At 40.8% G+C, this 15341-nt stretch overlaps 1 protein-coding gene across 2 annotated transcripts in view; it reads right to left on the bottom strand.

The window, feature by feature from the left end:
- Positions 1–153: 153 nt before the first annotated feature.
- SHC3 (SHC adaptor protein 3) overlaps positions 154–15341 on the bottom strand; it is a 103993-nt gene continuing 88805 nt past the window's right edge. For both annotated transcript variants that reach the window (XM_027790083.2, XM_005239832.4), the window contains 4 exons: positions 14858–14951; positions 13746–13940; positions 11240–11535; positions 154–6355 (listed from right to left, as the gene is read on the bottom strand). In XM_027790083.2, coding sequence (XP_027645884.1) covers positions 6227–6355; positions 11240–11535; positions 13746–13940; positions 14858–14951 — 714 coding nt within the window. In that variant the 3' untranslated portion in view covers positions 154–6226. The remainder of the gene's footprint in view (positions 6356–11239; positions 11536–13745; positions 13941–14857; positions 14952–15341) is intronic.

Here is a 15341-nt window from a genome sequence, read left to right as displayed (position 1 = left end):
ATGCAATGTGGTCCCCTGATGTTTTTCATCCCTGTTTCTACTGAGATAAGTAGTTCATTGACTTATTAGTATTCAGTATCCAGGTAAACCTTGTAGATTTTAATTTATTCTGCTACAAAATGGGTATCCCTTCAGGTAAATAAAAAAAAAAAACAAAAACCTGCAAAACACAAATTAGGCCTTTAGGAAACCTGGGCATAAGGGAACAGAGTCAAGCCCACTTTACATGCACTTCAATCTGATATAGTGCTCATTATTTTATTACTTTGGTTAGTCATATACAAACTGAATAATCAGAAAACAGTTGCAAGACACTTATATTCCAAACGCTGTTGCTCAAGGACTTTCTTAGAGACAAAATTTGCCTCTATAATCAGAACACCACAATCAGCAGACAGGCAAAAACTTGAGATTCACAAAAGTGGTTGGGAATATAAATGATCACAATATTTCCACATACATTATTTTTCCTGCAACTCTCAGTTAAAAATGTTTCTAAAAGTAATAACAAAAGTAAAAACAAATAACAATTGCACAGTCAAACTCCCTTTTACAGCAAATAGTCACTTTTTTGTTTTGTTGTTGCTGCCAGCACAATGCAAAGAAAAACATTTACCTCAAAAGAAGAAATGGGCTGCTTTTGAAGGTTTAACTCTGCAGGACTTCACTGAGAAGCAGTTATCACATGAATCCAGCCACAAAGGACACAAATATATAACAATTATTATCTTTACATTCTTCACTTAATAAAAAATCTCACTTACTTTGAATGAATATGTGCCTGGGTGTGTTTGGTGGGTTTTGCCTCACAAAATGAAAAGGAGGACTGCTGGAAAAAGCAATCCTTTGACATGTATGTTATTTGACCTTCATGATAGCTACATAAAATGTAAATCTGCATCTTAATCTCAAAACCTGATCCTACCTTCCTTTTCTGAGTGATCTGTGTTGTCTCCCACAAAGTGGGGTAGCAGAATGAGTCCAGCTTTAGCTTCTTTCTTCCTTTAGTTTCCATGGCCTGTTCTTGTTGTCAGACAAGGTTCAGTCTTTATATGTTGCTTTTGCTAGAAATACGTAGCTCTGAAATCTTATCCCCCTAAGTGAGACAAAAAAAGGCCCTGCTTTTTCTCAGTGGAAGCCATACAAGGTGCTTATATTGGAGTATGCAGAGGAACAGGTCAGGGTTTATGCATATAAATATCTTGAAAAGAGATGAGCAGCAGGCATTGCCCAAGTATTTTGCATTTCCACTCCCCAGAGGTTCTGGTTTAACCCTATCAACCAATTAGCATGCTGATAATTTGGTGACAGATCTCTGTTTTCATGAGTGGCTTATATGCCTATTGGCTTGTGTTCCCACACTTCGTATTTCATATCCCTGGGGCTTTCTCTCCCCAGACAGCTTTTCACTCCCTATCCAAGCGTCTGGCTAACTGCAGGCAAATTGTATGTTCGTGTTACCTTTTCCACAGGCCTGCCCTCATTCCAGCTGAATCCAATCCCAATGTAACCAAAGTCTACCAACACTGCATATGAGTGAGTACAGTCAGTACAGCTGAGCACAGAGCTTTTAGTGGGAATTTGCCCATATCCTGACAGTTTTGAGCAAGCGTAGATTTGTGGGGGGTGCAACCCTAGACCTGGGAAAAAAGACCATGCAAATCAACATATTTTGACAGTACACTAAGGTAAATCTGAATTTGGATTTTATGCAGAAAATGCTTGGAAGATAAAAAGGGAAGTGTGTCTGTTACTTCAGCTTAGACTTCATTTACGCAAATAGGTTTACTTATTTAAGATTGAGGTTGGATGCTAAGAACAAGGCTTGAAAACAGGATTTGTAACCTTTTGCCAGAACATCCACAAGTTCCAGATTTCCCCTTCAGAGCTGCAAATTTCCTGGAAGCTGCAAAACTCTGCTAGTTTCCAGATGGAACACTTGCTACTTGCAAATATCTAAATATATATCAATTCTACTATGAATACATTGTAGCTGGCATCTGGCACTTGATGTGCCAGCAGCAATCCCACTGTAGTATAATTTTTTTAAAAGTCTCCTCATCTTACTGCACAACATGATGCCTGGGGACCATAATGATAAGAAACATGAGCATATTATTTGACTGAGGAGAAAAAGAATCAACCCAGGATACAGAAAATTTAGTGCTGGCAGGTGACATTTACCAGACTGTTAGTAAACATTTTCTTCTGGTGACAGTGAACGTTTTGCACTCAGATCCTGGTCCCAGGACTACGTCCTTTGTTCAAGCTTTTACTGAACACATGCGGCAGAGAAGTTTCTGGCAGAACTGACATTATCTCCAACTGTGAACCCTAAACCTGTAGGATGTGAAGTGGAGGTAAGCTACTGTATAACCTTTTATCCTCATTGTGTCTGCACGAGGCAGGCAGTAAGCTATGGAAACTGCATTTTGTCCTGTGGTCTCCACCAAAGCATGGTCAACCTAAATATCCTTTTCTTGCATTAGGGAAGAGAACCTGGGAGTCCTCACTCTGAGCAAACTCCCACTGAAGTCAAAAGATAATTCAGTTTTCAAAGTACATTTTCTGTCTTTGAGTTTTCATTGCTTCTGAAGCATCTGAAATAACTGAAAGTTTGGGAACATGACTGTACCTCAATGTTCAGTCTATCACTGCCAGCCTCACTGGAAAATTCTATTATAATTACTCTAGATTTGCAATAAAATGAATCAGAAGCATTTACTTCACTTTTGAAAGTTCTTTGTTTAAAGTAATCAAATGCACTTTCATTGCCCATAGTTCACACAGTTCCCACAGAACCAGAATCAAAACTTGATAATCATAGCACCATAGAATCATAACCTTCATTATGGTTAGAAAAGACCTTTAACATCATAGAGTCCAATAATTAACCCAACACTGCCAAGTACACCACTAAGTAAGTAAGTGGTAAGTCTGTAAGTGCCACATCTATACATCTTTTAAATACCTCCAGGGGTGGTGACTCAACCACTTCCCTGGGAAGCCTGTTCCAGCACTTGACAACCCAGACAGGATTCAGAATCAGTGTAGGCAGTCTTGCAGGATATTCAGAGTTTCAGTTCTGATTTCATAGCTATCACCTGGGAAAATATCAAAGGGTACCATAATGTTGTCTAACCTCAGTGATTTCTGCTAGAGCTAGTAAATTAGTTTCAGTAAAAACCCAGTTCTTGAAGCCATGGTACGGAATTATCACCTTGCATAAGTGATGGGAATGGATAGGGACTACATAAAAGACAATAAAAAAAAAAAAAGGTGAGGGGACTCAAAACCAAAGGCAAACATTAAAAGGTTCAAATTATGATGCTGTCAGCTGTCTGGTTTTCAGAATGACACAGCATTTGAGCCCATCTCATAACTTCTACATCTCAAATTGCTGGCATTGTTGGCTTCTCACAGAAATGATCCCTGCCTCTCTCAGCAGGCTCCATTACCTCTTGTTGAGACCAGTGTAAAATCATCTTTGATTGTAATGACAGCAGGTTTGGAACTACTATCCAGATGACAATACAGTTTTTATACCATTTTCATATAAGGGAAAGCCAAATCTACCAAAGTGACAGTGACAAAAAGTGATGGCAGGATCTGCAAAAGGAGCATTGATTGGCCCATGTGACCTTCTTTCCTGGGCAGCTTTGAGATCATTTGGTTCCCAGTGACTTAGAAAAGCCTCTGGATCATCACACCTGGCCAGACAGGATCTGCTGGCCCATTGCGGCAGCAGGGCACTGTTGCAGCCCAAAGATGCTACCACTACCTAGGACCAAACTGCATGTGATCAAGCTACATGTAACCTTTGTGTCATCAGATATACTTAGCAGGGCAAATTGACTGTGCTGACACAGCAGCTTAAAATAGCCACACTTTCCCAGAGGAGGAGTCTGTGTAATGTCATCTCTGGAATTTAATTGTTCTGTCAGGCTCTTTCATTTTGTATCTCCTTGCCACCTGCTTTAATTACCAAATCATGCAGGTAAGCAGCTGCTAAGTTACTAAAGCTACAGCTAAGACAATGGCAAAATATTTTAAATGCTTATTTTAGTGTATGTTTAGTGCCTTCATTAATACACCCATCTCTTGTTACATTTTTCCAGGCATATATCACTGAAGTGATATACAGCATGCAAAGTACAAGAGGCTTTCTTTTATAGGTAGTGGTACCACACGTTCAAGGACACAGCTATAGGGAGGTGGGAGCATGGAATGTCAAGTGTTATACATAACAAAAAAGGTGGCAACTTAAAACTGGAATATGGTGAGATACGGATGACCTTAAATAAAGACATTCTGATGGATACTGCTTTAGGGTATAAGATGTCCTCACATCCCCTTGCAAATTCCAACTTGGTAAAAGGAAAACCCAAATTTTAAAAATTCCACTAACCTCAGTGCCATACTAATTTGGGTTGTAATGCGGCATTTCATGACTTTCCTTTGCTCACAACTCCTACCCAGACCTAGAAATATCAACTAATAACTACCTGCAATAAAATCAGTCACAAGAATTTGGTTCATTACTGTCTTTGTTTGGCTTCTGAATGTCTTGATTACAGAATCAAGTGTATTTTTATTGCACAGATCGTAGAATTAGTCTTAGGTGCCTCCATAATTTTCATTCTTGAGATCAACCAAATCCAAACTTCCCAAGTTGTAACTTCACCATGTTTCAAAGCAGAAGGTACAAGAAAAAATATTTCAAATTTTCATATCATGAACCTACCTGAATGTATTCTAAGTGAGTCCTTCTGTCAGCTTGGCTGTAGTCTGAGAAATTTTTAAGCCCAGCAAATTCTTAAAGCAAAATCTAATTTTAATTAGATTTAAGTATTGATTACTTAGGGTAGGCAGGTCCTTAAATAGACTTATTCTGCTGAGTCTTGGACTTTGTGAATCAAGTCTGAAGATCTGATTTGAGATACTGGTGGTAGAGAAGACCTCGGAACGCTGAAGGCTGAATCTTACTCTGGCACAAACTTTGCCTGAATTTGGGTCTCAAAAAGCTTCATATAATAGGAAAATAACTTCTTCTAGTGCTTGAATAGTACAAACCTTCCTTAAAACATTTCCCAGTACCAAAAGCCAAGGACATTTCTGCCAGAAACGCATCTTTAGTGTAGTGCATTTTTCAATTTGATACAGAAGTATCTATCGCTGGCTGAAACCCAAAGGGAAGTTATGCTTTGGTAGGTAAATGCAAATGGCATCATTTGCAGAACTGACCACTGAGTCATGATAAGTTTTCATTGTTTATAAGAAGACTTTTCAGATATGTCTTTGAACACCCACGTACATCTTGCATTAAGCCTATTAAACACAAGTTATTTGAACTCGCCTAATCAGTATGTAACAACTCATTGGAGACCGGTAGTCAAGGACACCTAGATCTTAACCATAAGCAGAGAACTACTTATAAATAGTCTTACCACACAAATTAATAAACTAAAGTTACAGAACATTGTTATATTATCATTAGAAAAATCATATGCATCTATCTCAATACACAGCGAGATCACACCAAATCATTGTTAAAGCAAGATACAAACATTTTGAGTTATATCATCCTATAAGAATTCAAGATCAGAAAGATAAAATGCTTTTGATATCAGTGACACTGAATAACACTTTAAAAAATCATTTTATGCTAAATTTTTGAGTTGGAATACTAGTTGCTGAATTCAAACTCCTTCCATGATCAACTAGCATAATCCACCTGTAATCCCCATAGTTGTGCTTCTTAGGTAAAATGAGAAATAAGATTCCCAATATTAATTTTCTCCAGCAATTGAGACTGCTGAATTCTATTTTTATCTGAACAATCACATTTGGCATTTTTCTTCTGGTAAAAACACATGGCACAGAAGATAGTTCCATACCAACAACAGACTGACTTGAAAAATATAAATAGATACTGTATTTTTATATAGTGTGTGAATATATACACTATCAATATTCACATTAGAGAATCTGAACAATTTTATTGAAATTACTTTTTAAGAAAGCCTTCTGCTGGGACTTCATGTCGACATAAAGCATTGAGAATTTTCAAGTGTACCGTGTGAAATGGGGCTTCTTAAACCTACAGAAAACATACTTCTGAAATATATGTGAATATGCATTTTTTGTTAATGAACATGTTTTTTCAGATCTGCAATTTCTACCAGTTATAGCTTGCAAATTACAAAAAACTAGAAGTCATCGGTAGTCAGTGTTTTCTCTCAGCAGGCTGCTGCAGGCAGAGTTCACTCCCAGAAGAAACTATAGGCAAATTATTCTCAAGATGATGATTGATGAGATGACTTATACTGTCAAAGACACGATCTTTTGTACGAACCTTCAAAAAAAGGATGCAAGAAGATAGATTAAAAAGCAAAATACTTTTCCCCTTAACTTCATACTAAAATTCTCTAAGAATAAAATGACACAATTAATCATGTTTTAGACACTGACTCCTCGCCCATCAGTATCAGTGGAAATTTGGCATTTCTGGAGTTTTGCTTCTGTTTTGTCTCTTACTCCCTCTACTCCCACTGAACAGGTATTTTGCATGCTACCTATGGGCCAGTCTGCTACTATTAGTCTTTCTGAATAGGCCTGCTTGAAAACTTCCTGTACAAGATTTTGTTTCACTTTAAGTCAGATTTTTAGATTAAATTTTTTTCTCCAAGAGAATACCTGCTTTTTTAAGGCATTTTCACCTTTTTCATTAGAAAGAGCTGTCCCCCCAGAGCTGCCAGAACACAAGTCTTCTCTGTGAGCCTCAACAGCTGTGTGCTTTCTGTAACAAAAACCTTCTTCAGGTGCTGGAAAATTCCCTTCCCTGAAAGCGATCCAGCTACCATGTGTGCTTGGCTTGGGTTTGCCCCATGCTGCATGGTACACCCCTCCCTGTGCCTTTGAAAACTTCAGGGCAGGGAACATCATTTTTCTAGCCCACTTACCAGCCCTGTGCGCTAGCATCCTACTAAGTAAATTATTAAATTATTACACCCATGATAAAAGGAAATTGATATTGCAAGGCAAATAGTCAAATTTATCAGGACAGGCCAAAAGCTAATCTATATTACAAAGCAATCATTAATTATTTAACCACATCTTCACAAAACATTGCCTTCCTTTGTTTAAAATTAATTAGGCCTACAGCGTCCATAGGCAGAGCAGAGGTCCTCTCCAGCAAATGTCATGCTGCAGCAAAGCTTTGTATTGGGATGGCTCTACACTGCTTCAGGCAAAGGTTTGTGAACACTGCTCTGAAGTGAGGTGTTTCATCTATTTTCCTTGAACTTTTCTCAGAAAGAGAGAACAACTTTTGTTAAAACTTTCCAAAGTCAGCTTATGATGTGGTGGGCACCTTGTTTGCAATTTTTCAGTCTTTTTACCAAGTTCTGGCAAAACTGCTAGAAACTTAGTACAGGATGTCACAGGGTGAAAAAACCCTAAGAACAACAAAAACAAAAAAACAGCAAAGGATGCTATGTGTTCATTCTACGTGTAGCTCCATCACTGAAGAAAACCAACTCTGCTCTCTGCTTGCTGAAATGCACTGCTTTGAAACATTGCTTTCCATAATTATTCAAAGATATATTTTCAAAATTAAAAAGTATCTTTAAAAGAGCAGTAACTTTCTTTATCTATATTCAGATTAACACATTTTTAGTCCATTCAACTCAGCTGAGATTTTTCTCATCATAAGCAGTATGCTCTGCAACCACCAGAGTTCAAGCCCTAATTCTGAATCTAACAAAAATCCTGCAGTCCCCTACTTTAAGCATCCCTTAACCTGAACTAGGGACCTTTTTTGTTTTGTCAGCTGGATGAGAGCAGAAGCAACTGGACAGTTAACTCTGCTCTAAAAACACACCCTTAAGAGCTCTAACACTTCACTGAGTAATTTGTGTGTGAAATGAATTTTCAGGCAGCCTTTGTGTGGATTGTTTTTTTACAAATAATCACACAGAGGCCACATGGAAAAAATGCAAGCTGCTGGCACACTGCTGCAGCTGGCCACAAACTGGCATTTTATTGACGATTCTCCATTCTGACAAGTCGTAAATAGGGCTGCTCAGGACCTGTGTCAGGATCCCACAAATCATACAGACCACAGAGCTAACCTAAACCTCATTGCAATTACAGGGACATGGTGGGATAGCTGGCATGACTGGAATGCTGTCATGGGTGGCTGTGTACTTCTTAGGAAAGACATGCCAGCAAGGAGAGGTGGTGGAGTTGCTCTTTGTGTGAGGGAACAACTCAAATGTATCAAGCTCTCCCAAAGGGTGCATGCAGAACAAGATGACAGTTTGTGGGTAAAGATTAAGGAGCAGGCCAACACGGGGAACACTCTTGTGGGTGTTTGCTATAGGCCACCCGAGGAGGAAGAGGAAGTCAAGAAGACCTTCTACAGACAACTGCAGGTAGCCTCACAATCACAGGCCCCGGTTCTCATGGGGGACTTCAATGACCCACACATCTGCTGGAAAGACAACACAGCCAGGCTCACGTGGTCCAGGAGGTTCCTGAAGAGCATTGATGATAACTTTTGGACAAAAGGTGGTGGAGGAGCCAATAAGGCAAAGTGTACTTCTGGACCCTGGGCTCACAAAGAAAGGTCTGGGATGTTGGGGCTCTGAAGGCTGAGGGCAGCCTTGGCTGCAGCAACCATGACGTGGTGGGAGTTCAGATTCCTGCATGGAGGAAGCACGGCAATAAGTAGGATTGCAACCCTGGGACTTGAGGAAAGCTAACTTTGGCCTCTTTGAGGACCTACTTGGAGGAATCCCATAGGTTAGAGCTCTGGAAGGTAGGGGATCCAGGAGAGCTGGCTAATATTCAAACATCGCTTCCTGCAAGCTCAAGACAGGTGCCTCCCTGTGAGCAAGAAATCAAGCAAAAGGGGCAGGAGATGTGCGTGGATGAGCAAGGAGCTTCTGGCAAAACTCAAACAGAGAAAGGAAATTTACAGGATGTGGAAAAAGGGACAGGCCACTTGGGAGGAATATGGGAACACTGTCAGAACATACAGGCAGGTGAGAAGAAAGGCTAAGGTCTGTTTGGAATTCAGTCTGGCCAGGGATGTCAAGGACAACAGCAAGGGCTTCATTCAAGTACATCAAGTACTTGCAAGCAGGAAAAGGATGTCTGGGGAAAATGTGGGCCCATGCTGAATGAGGTGGGTGCCCTGGTGACAAAGGACACAGAGAGAGTGGTGTTATTGAATGTCTGCTTTCGTCCAGCCTTTACTGCCAAGGCCAGCCCTTGGGTTTCCCAGACCCTGGTGGCAAGAGGCGAAGTCTGGAGAAAGGAAGACTTCCCCTTGGTCAAGGAGGATTGGGTTAGAGATCATTTAGGCAAACCTGACACCCACAAATCCATGGGCCCCAACAGGAAACACTCCCAAGCACTGAGGGAGCTGGCAAATGTTATTTCCAAGCCACGCTCCATCATCTCTGCAAGGTCATGGAGAGGTTCCTGAGGACTGGAGGAAAGCCAGTGTGACTCCAGTCTTCAAACAGGGCAAGAAGGACATCCCAGGGAACTGCAGGCCAGTCAGGAAAGCAGTTCTGTGGAAAAGGACCTGGGAATTCTGGTGGACAACAAGTTGCCCATAAGCCAGCAGTGTGCTCTTGTGGGCAAAAGGGACAATGGAGTCTCGGGGTGCATTTTAGGAATAGTGTGGCCAGCAGGTTGAGGGAGGTGATCCTGCCCCTCTACTCTGCCCTGGTAAGGCTGCATCTGGAGTGCTGTGTCCAGTGCTGGCCTCCCCAGTTCCAGATGGGGAACTGCTGGAGAGGGTCCAGTGGAGGGTTACAAAGATGATGAGGGGACTGGAGCATCTCCCTGATGAGGAAAGGCTGAGAGAGCTCGGCCTGTGTAGTCTAGGGAACAGAATACTGACAGGGGATGTGACCAATATCTACAAATATCTAAAGGGCAAGTGTCAAGAGGACAGGGCCAGGCTCTTTTCAGCAGTGCCCAGCGACAGGACAAGGGGCAATGGGCACAAACTGCAACATAGGCAGTTCCACCTGTGTTATGAGGAATATAAGATACTTTGAGGGTGGCAGAGCGCTGGCACAGGCTGCCCAGAGAGGCTGTGGAGTCTCCTTCTCTGGAGACATTCAAAACGTACCTGGACACAATTCTGTGCAACCAGCTCTAGGTGAACCTGCCTTAGCAGACATTTGGACTAGATGAACTCCAGAGGTCCCTTCCAACGCTGTCCATCCTGTGACACAGCAGCATTTTCCTTGCACTAGCCTGTAACAGCTATTTGTGGGTTTACGTTGAACGGAGAATTAGGAGGCCCTGATGCAGGAGTCACAAAACTGCTGGCAAAAGTTTAGTGAAGGAGGCTGCCCCCCAAGAGGCATAGGGCCAGTTCCCCAGGCTGATGTCCCAGTCAAACCCACAACAAGGCAGTTGGCACCTAAAAAGCATAAAACTTCTTTGACTGGCCTCATGTGGCAAATGTAATTACAAGAAGTACCATGGGTATTCCTCACCACAGACTCTGCAGGACTGGCATAAATCTGCCACAGGTCTCTCAGCTGAAGCAGATGCCAACAGGCCAACTCCTTTACAGGACCTTCTCATTTACTTTGGGGCTTGTCATCTAAAGTTGACCTTTACAGAAGAAAAGGAGTTGCCCACTCTTAGCTACCAGGAGCCAAGAATAATACGTATGGCAATGTTTTCATTCTCTCAGATGAGACTAAGTCTCCCCAGAAGCAGGACAGGACAGCTGCAGAAGAATGGAGCTCCCTTGCCCTCTCCACCCTGCTGCTGGAAGCGACCCTTTGTCAGCTAAGGGAGTATGTTTACCCCAGTTCTCTCCTGGGCTTACATACAAGAAAACATGGAGGGCCGTGACTGTATCCTGGTTGACAAAGATGTCATGTGGAAACAGACAGCATGCAGGCTGGACAAACTTGCACAGCCACCAGCAGCTTCTCAGCAGGAAGGCTAAAGAAGTGGCTTAGCTGCATTTTTGACTAAGGCTGTATCACAGTGGCTAAAGCTTGACCTTGCTGGGGAATCAGGTCCCTAAGCTTCCCTACAATGTGCAGAAATCATGCAGTGGGTCTTCTGCTGGACTTCAGGGAGACAATTAGAGATGTGCGGACATATTAAAGATACGAGGGTGTACTTATGATCAGTTGTGAATAACCTATCGTGTAGAGTCGGAAACCTCCTGTGTTAGTGAGGAGTCAGTGCTTACAGTTCCTTCTGGGTCCACCAAAAGAAGATGCTTGGCTTGTCCGTTGTGCATGCCTGTTAGCACATAGGAGCCAGGATTTGTGGTACTCTTCCTCACAAGGAAGTCACCGCATTTCTTTAATAGCTGTTCTGCTTCTTTCCTGCTCATCTCTCCTTGATACCATGGCTCTGTACTCAGCTCTTCAGCTACAGCCCAGTCAGCTGGTCTGGATAAAAGAGGACTGGTGCATCCCGTTGTGGTGGATTTCCTCAATGCAGCCTCAGATGTTTGGTTCTTGAGGGTATCTTCAAATGGTTCTGGTTATTGAAATAGAAACAAAGGCAAGATCATTCAAAGGTAAATCATGTTACAAAATGGTGATATTCCAGTCATTTTTAACTGGATTTGTGTTATAGTCCCTTCCCTTTACCTTTATGAAAACCTGAGGGAAGATGTACTGCTGAGCCTACTGATTTATGGATTATATTAAAGCCAAGAAGTGTAATATGTAATATGTAAAGTGTATGTTATGCACAGAAGGATGCTGATAAAATCAGAGCAAACCGTGGCAGGTTTTGAAAGGTGCTGGTTTTATTTCAGTAATGGCTATTTTCAAGTTGCATTTATATGCCCTGGTATTGGGCAGAAGTCTCCTTTTGTCTTGCCAGCTATGTCAGAGAGTTTAATTTCAAGCAAATCGCATAATATGGGTATCCAATGTCATTATACTCATATCTGGCCTCTCTTCAAACAACACATTCACTTAAAAATTATCCATTACTGAGTATCCAGCCTGAGGGTACGTCTAGAAAGGATCAGCCGCCCTTACCACTCAGCCTCCCTCTAGCCTCCACCTAGAAAGAGGACTTTGCAGCATAGACACAGGCTAACACACCTTTAATGTAATTTACCTAGCTGAAATCAGCCTCAAGGAAGCATCTTTTAAACTTTAGCTAAATCCTGAACTCAATGTTACTTTCTGTAGGGTGGAAAGGAAAGATGTGTCATTACAGATCCCAAAAGTCTTACAGAAATAGTAAATAGTCCATATATGCTTCATTATATGGTATACTAACCTATCGGAAGCTATTTTTCTCTGCAAGACCTTAATCTGGCCAACTAGTGGATATTAAAAAGAGATAATGTCCTGTGCCAACTAGACTTAAGAAAGAATGTCTGCAGATCAATATTGAGAAGCAATACACCAGCTCTAGACAGCTCATGTGTGAGGAGTGCACAGACATGTTTGCATGTGGCCACAGAGAGGTTAATTTAGCTCAGAGAAATAGGGTAAATACTGTGCTGTCACAGCTTACTGATACCTCTGCTAATTCTTAAAACCAGCTTATATATGTCTTCGCTAAATTACAGTCTGCACTAAGCCAAACACATTTAGCTTGACAAACCACTAACTTAAGGGTGATTAACCTGTTTTCTAATACTATTTTTTTACCAATGATCCAATGATTAATAAAGATTAATGAAGCCTGGAAGATGAGAAATCAATTTTCCTTATTTTTAGGAAAAAAATGTGTATAAAATAGAAGTAAGGTACAGGTTTTAAGGGCATTGCATGTTAGAAATCAAGGTTAACATCCCTGATTTCAGACAGCAGACTTATTTCAGATCCATAGTCACAGATACATACTCTCTCAACTCTCTTCCCTCTCCCTTTCTTTCAATCCAAAATCTCCCTAAACTGTGGACATAGAGCTGTATCTCAGCAAAAACACTCCAGTAAGACAGTTCTATGTATACTGAGATAACAGAAATGTAGATATGACATTTTACAAACAACATATAGGCACCAGCTCCTTTTTCTCCCTGCTTTTTAATAATATGAACTAAATTAATCATAAGTCAGCGGTTGACTGGAGGTAGGTAGAGCAGAAAAATAAAGAAACTTTTTGTTCATCAAACTGCTTTCCCTATATTTCCTGCTAGGTGTCTCTTCAAGGCTGAAAACAATGTATATTGGTAGCACCAACATCAAATTATGACTGATGCTTAAACCATTGTTTTATAGCTACAGCTATAAATCTAATTTTGGAAAAACTGACTTCAAAGCTGGACTATACAGCTAGATAGGATAATAGGCCTATCCAGAACAAGGGATAACTCAACCTTTTAATTTCCCTCCCAGCTTCTTTGATGAAGAAAATTTTTGTAGTATGCATTGACTTACTAGTAACAGGCTAGAGCTAATTCTCCAGCCATTCACTCCTTCACTTTCCTGCATGACAAACCTCCTGATTTATTTTCCTTCTGACATAGCTGCCTGTGACACTAAGTATAACTTAGACTGCAAATTCACCTTAACTCAGCTATAATACAAACGAGCTTCAGATCTTTGGCTACCCTTATTTTAACTTGGTCCAATATGAAACTACCTTGAATTCTAAAATTCATCATGATTCCACCAAGAATACTAAAAATTGGGGAATTCTACAATTATTTTTATACAGAACTAATGCATAAACACATTGGGTTGCTTGTTAGAAAGGGAGTGAATAGGAAGGGAACTTACTCATGTCAAACAGATCCTTTCCTGGGCTGCTCTCTTTGGTATCATCTGCTGTTCCAGTGAAGGTACTTTCAGCATCTGCCTGAAGCGCCAATAGAGCTTCTATATTTATATGCTGGGTGTTTACATATGTTGGCATCTCTGCTGTTGGGGTTACTTGTGATTTCCCTTCTGGCATACTACAAATATCCAGAGATCCTAGAAAATTCAAGACTTTTTCTTCTTTTTTGTATTTGGCAGAACAGTGTTGTCATAATGATCAAATAACATTGCAACCTACCACCACAGGTTTAAAATCCTTTGGAATGGGAGATGTAAAGTCAGTAACTGCAGGGTCTAGTAGAAAAACATGTTGATGAATGGATTCAGAACTGTGTTTCAATGAGGGTTGGGGGGCGGGAGGGTATTATTCAGGAGGAAACAAAATTTTCATAAATAAAGACTGTCAGTTTCGAAAATGATACTCAGCTGGGGAGTCATGAGAAGACGAAATGGGATAAAATCCTAAATCTGTGTACGTTAACAACAGATAACATATTCTGGCATTTGAAAAGAAAGCGTCCTCAGAAACACAGTAAAGCTGTCATAAATGGAGGGGTGAAAATTCACATATATGTTTTGATGTGACTTGTTTAAAATTCATAGACAACAACAAAAAGAACATCATGCATTATTTTTTATTCATGGAACAGAGATCATAGGCAAACACACGCATTGCTCCACATTTAAAAAAAAAGCTTCTGACTTTAGGCTCTTCCTTTGGAAACTCTGTCTTGCATACCCTAGTGGGTCAGATTTTTGGAACATACCATGCAGCCTGTCTATAAATACCATGGGGTTTTAAGACATAACAAGCTACAGCACTGAAGGTTTGGGGCAACTCTATTTATGAACTTCTCTGCAAAGGATAAGATTTTATGAAGGTGGGCATTAATTAATGTATCCAGAGGTAATTACCAAATGCTTTTCACTGATATCAACACAAAAATTTGGACAAAAGGAATCCATAAAAGAAGTGCAGTTCTTTGTCTTAAGACTTTGAGGCATCAGACTTTCTCATGCTTTGCCCACCCAAGACCTCCTGCAGTGTTACAGTGAAAACCAGCAAAACTCACCTTGTTTAACAAGCCCATGATGCCAGTCTTCACTGAATTTGTCTCCTAAGTGGCGACTCTGGTAATAAGTTTGCTCTCCTCCCACTCCTGCAGACTAGAATGGACACACGTAAAAGAAATTTTCAGTTACTTTTAAAATGCTCAGATATATTATGAGTGGCTCTGACAATTTCCTTGGCTGTATTCTGTGTACTCCCACTCTTCATTTCCAATGCATCATGGTGTCGGAGTATATCTCTCACAAATGCATTTGTGTAGGAGTAAGATATTACCACTGACCTTCATATAAACTTCCCTGCTTCCTGCTTTTACTAACCCCCGCAATCCCAAATGATGCATCATCTCCTCCAGTACATTTGTCTTCACATAGCAAGCCCTGACAAACCACACCTTGGAAAAATGTTCCACAGAAACACACCTGGGACCAGAAGACACCCGCAGCACCCTCAAATGCACAAGCTGAAAGATTCACATTGGTACCAAG

The sequence above is a fragment of the Falco peregrinus genome, chromosome Z (assembly GCF_023634155.1).
Source record: "Falco peregrinus isolate bFalPer1 chromosome Z, bFalPer1.pri, whole genome shotgun sequence".
In the NCBI taxonomy this organism is placed as follows: Eukaryota; Metazoa; Chordata; class Aves; order Falconiformes; family Falconidae; genus Falco; species Falco peregrinus.
The sequence above is the reverse complement of the archived record's forward strand: the minus strand, read 5'-3'. Positions and strand labels throughout refer to the sequence as shown.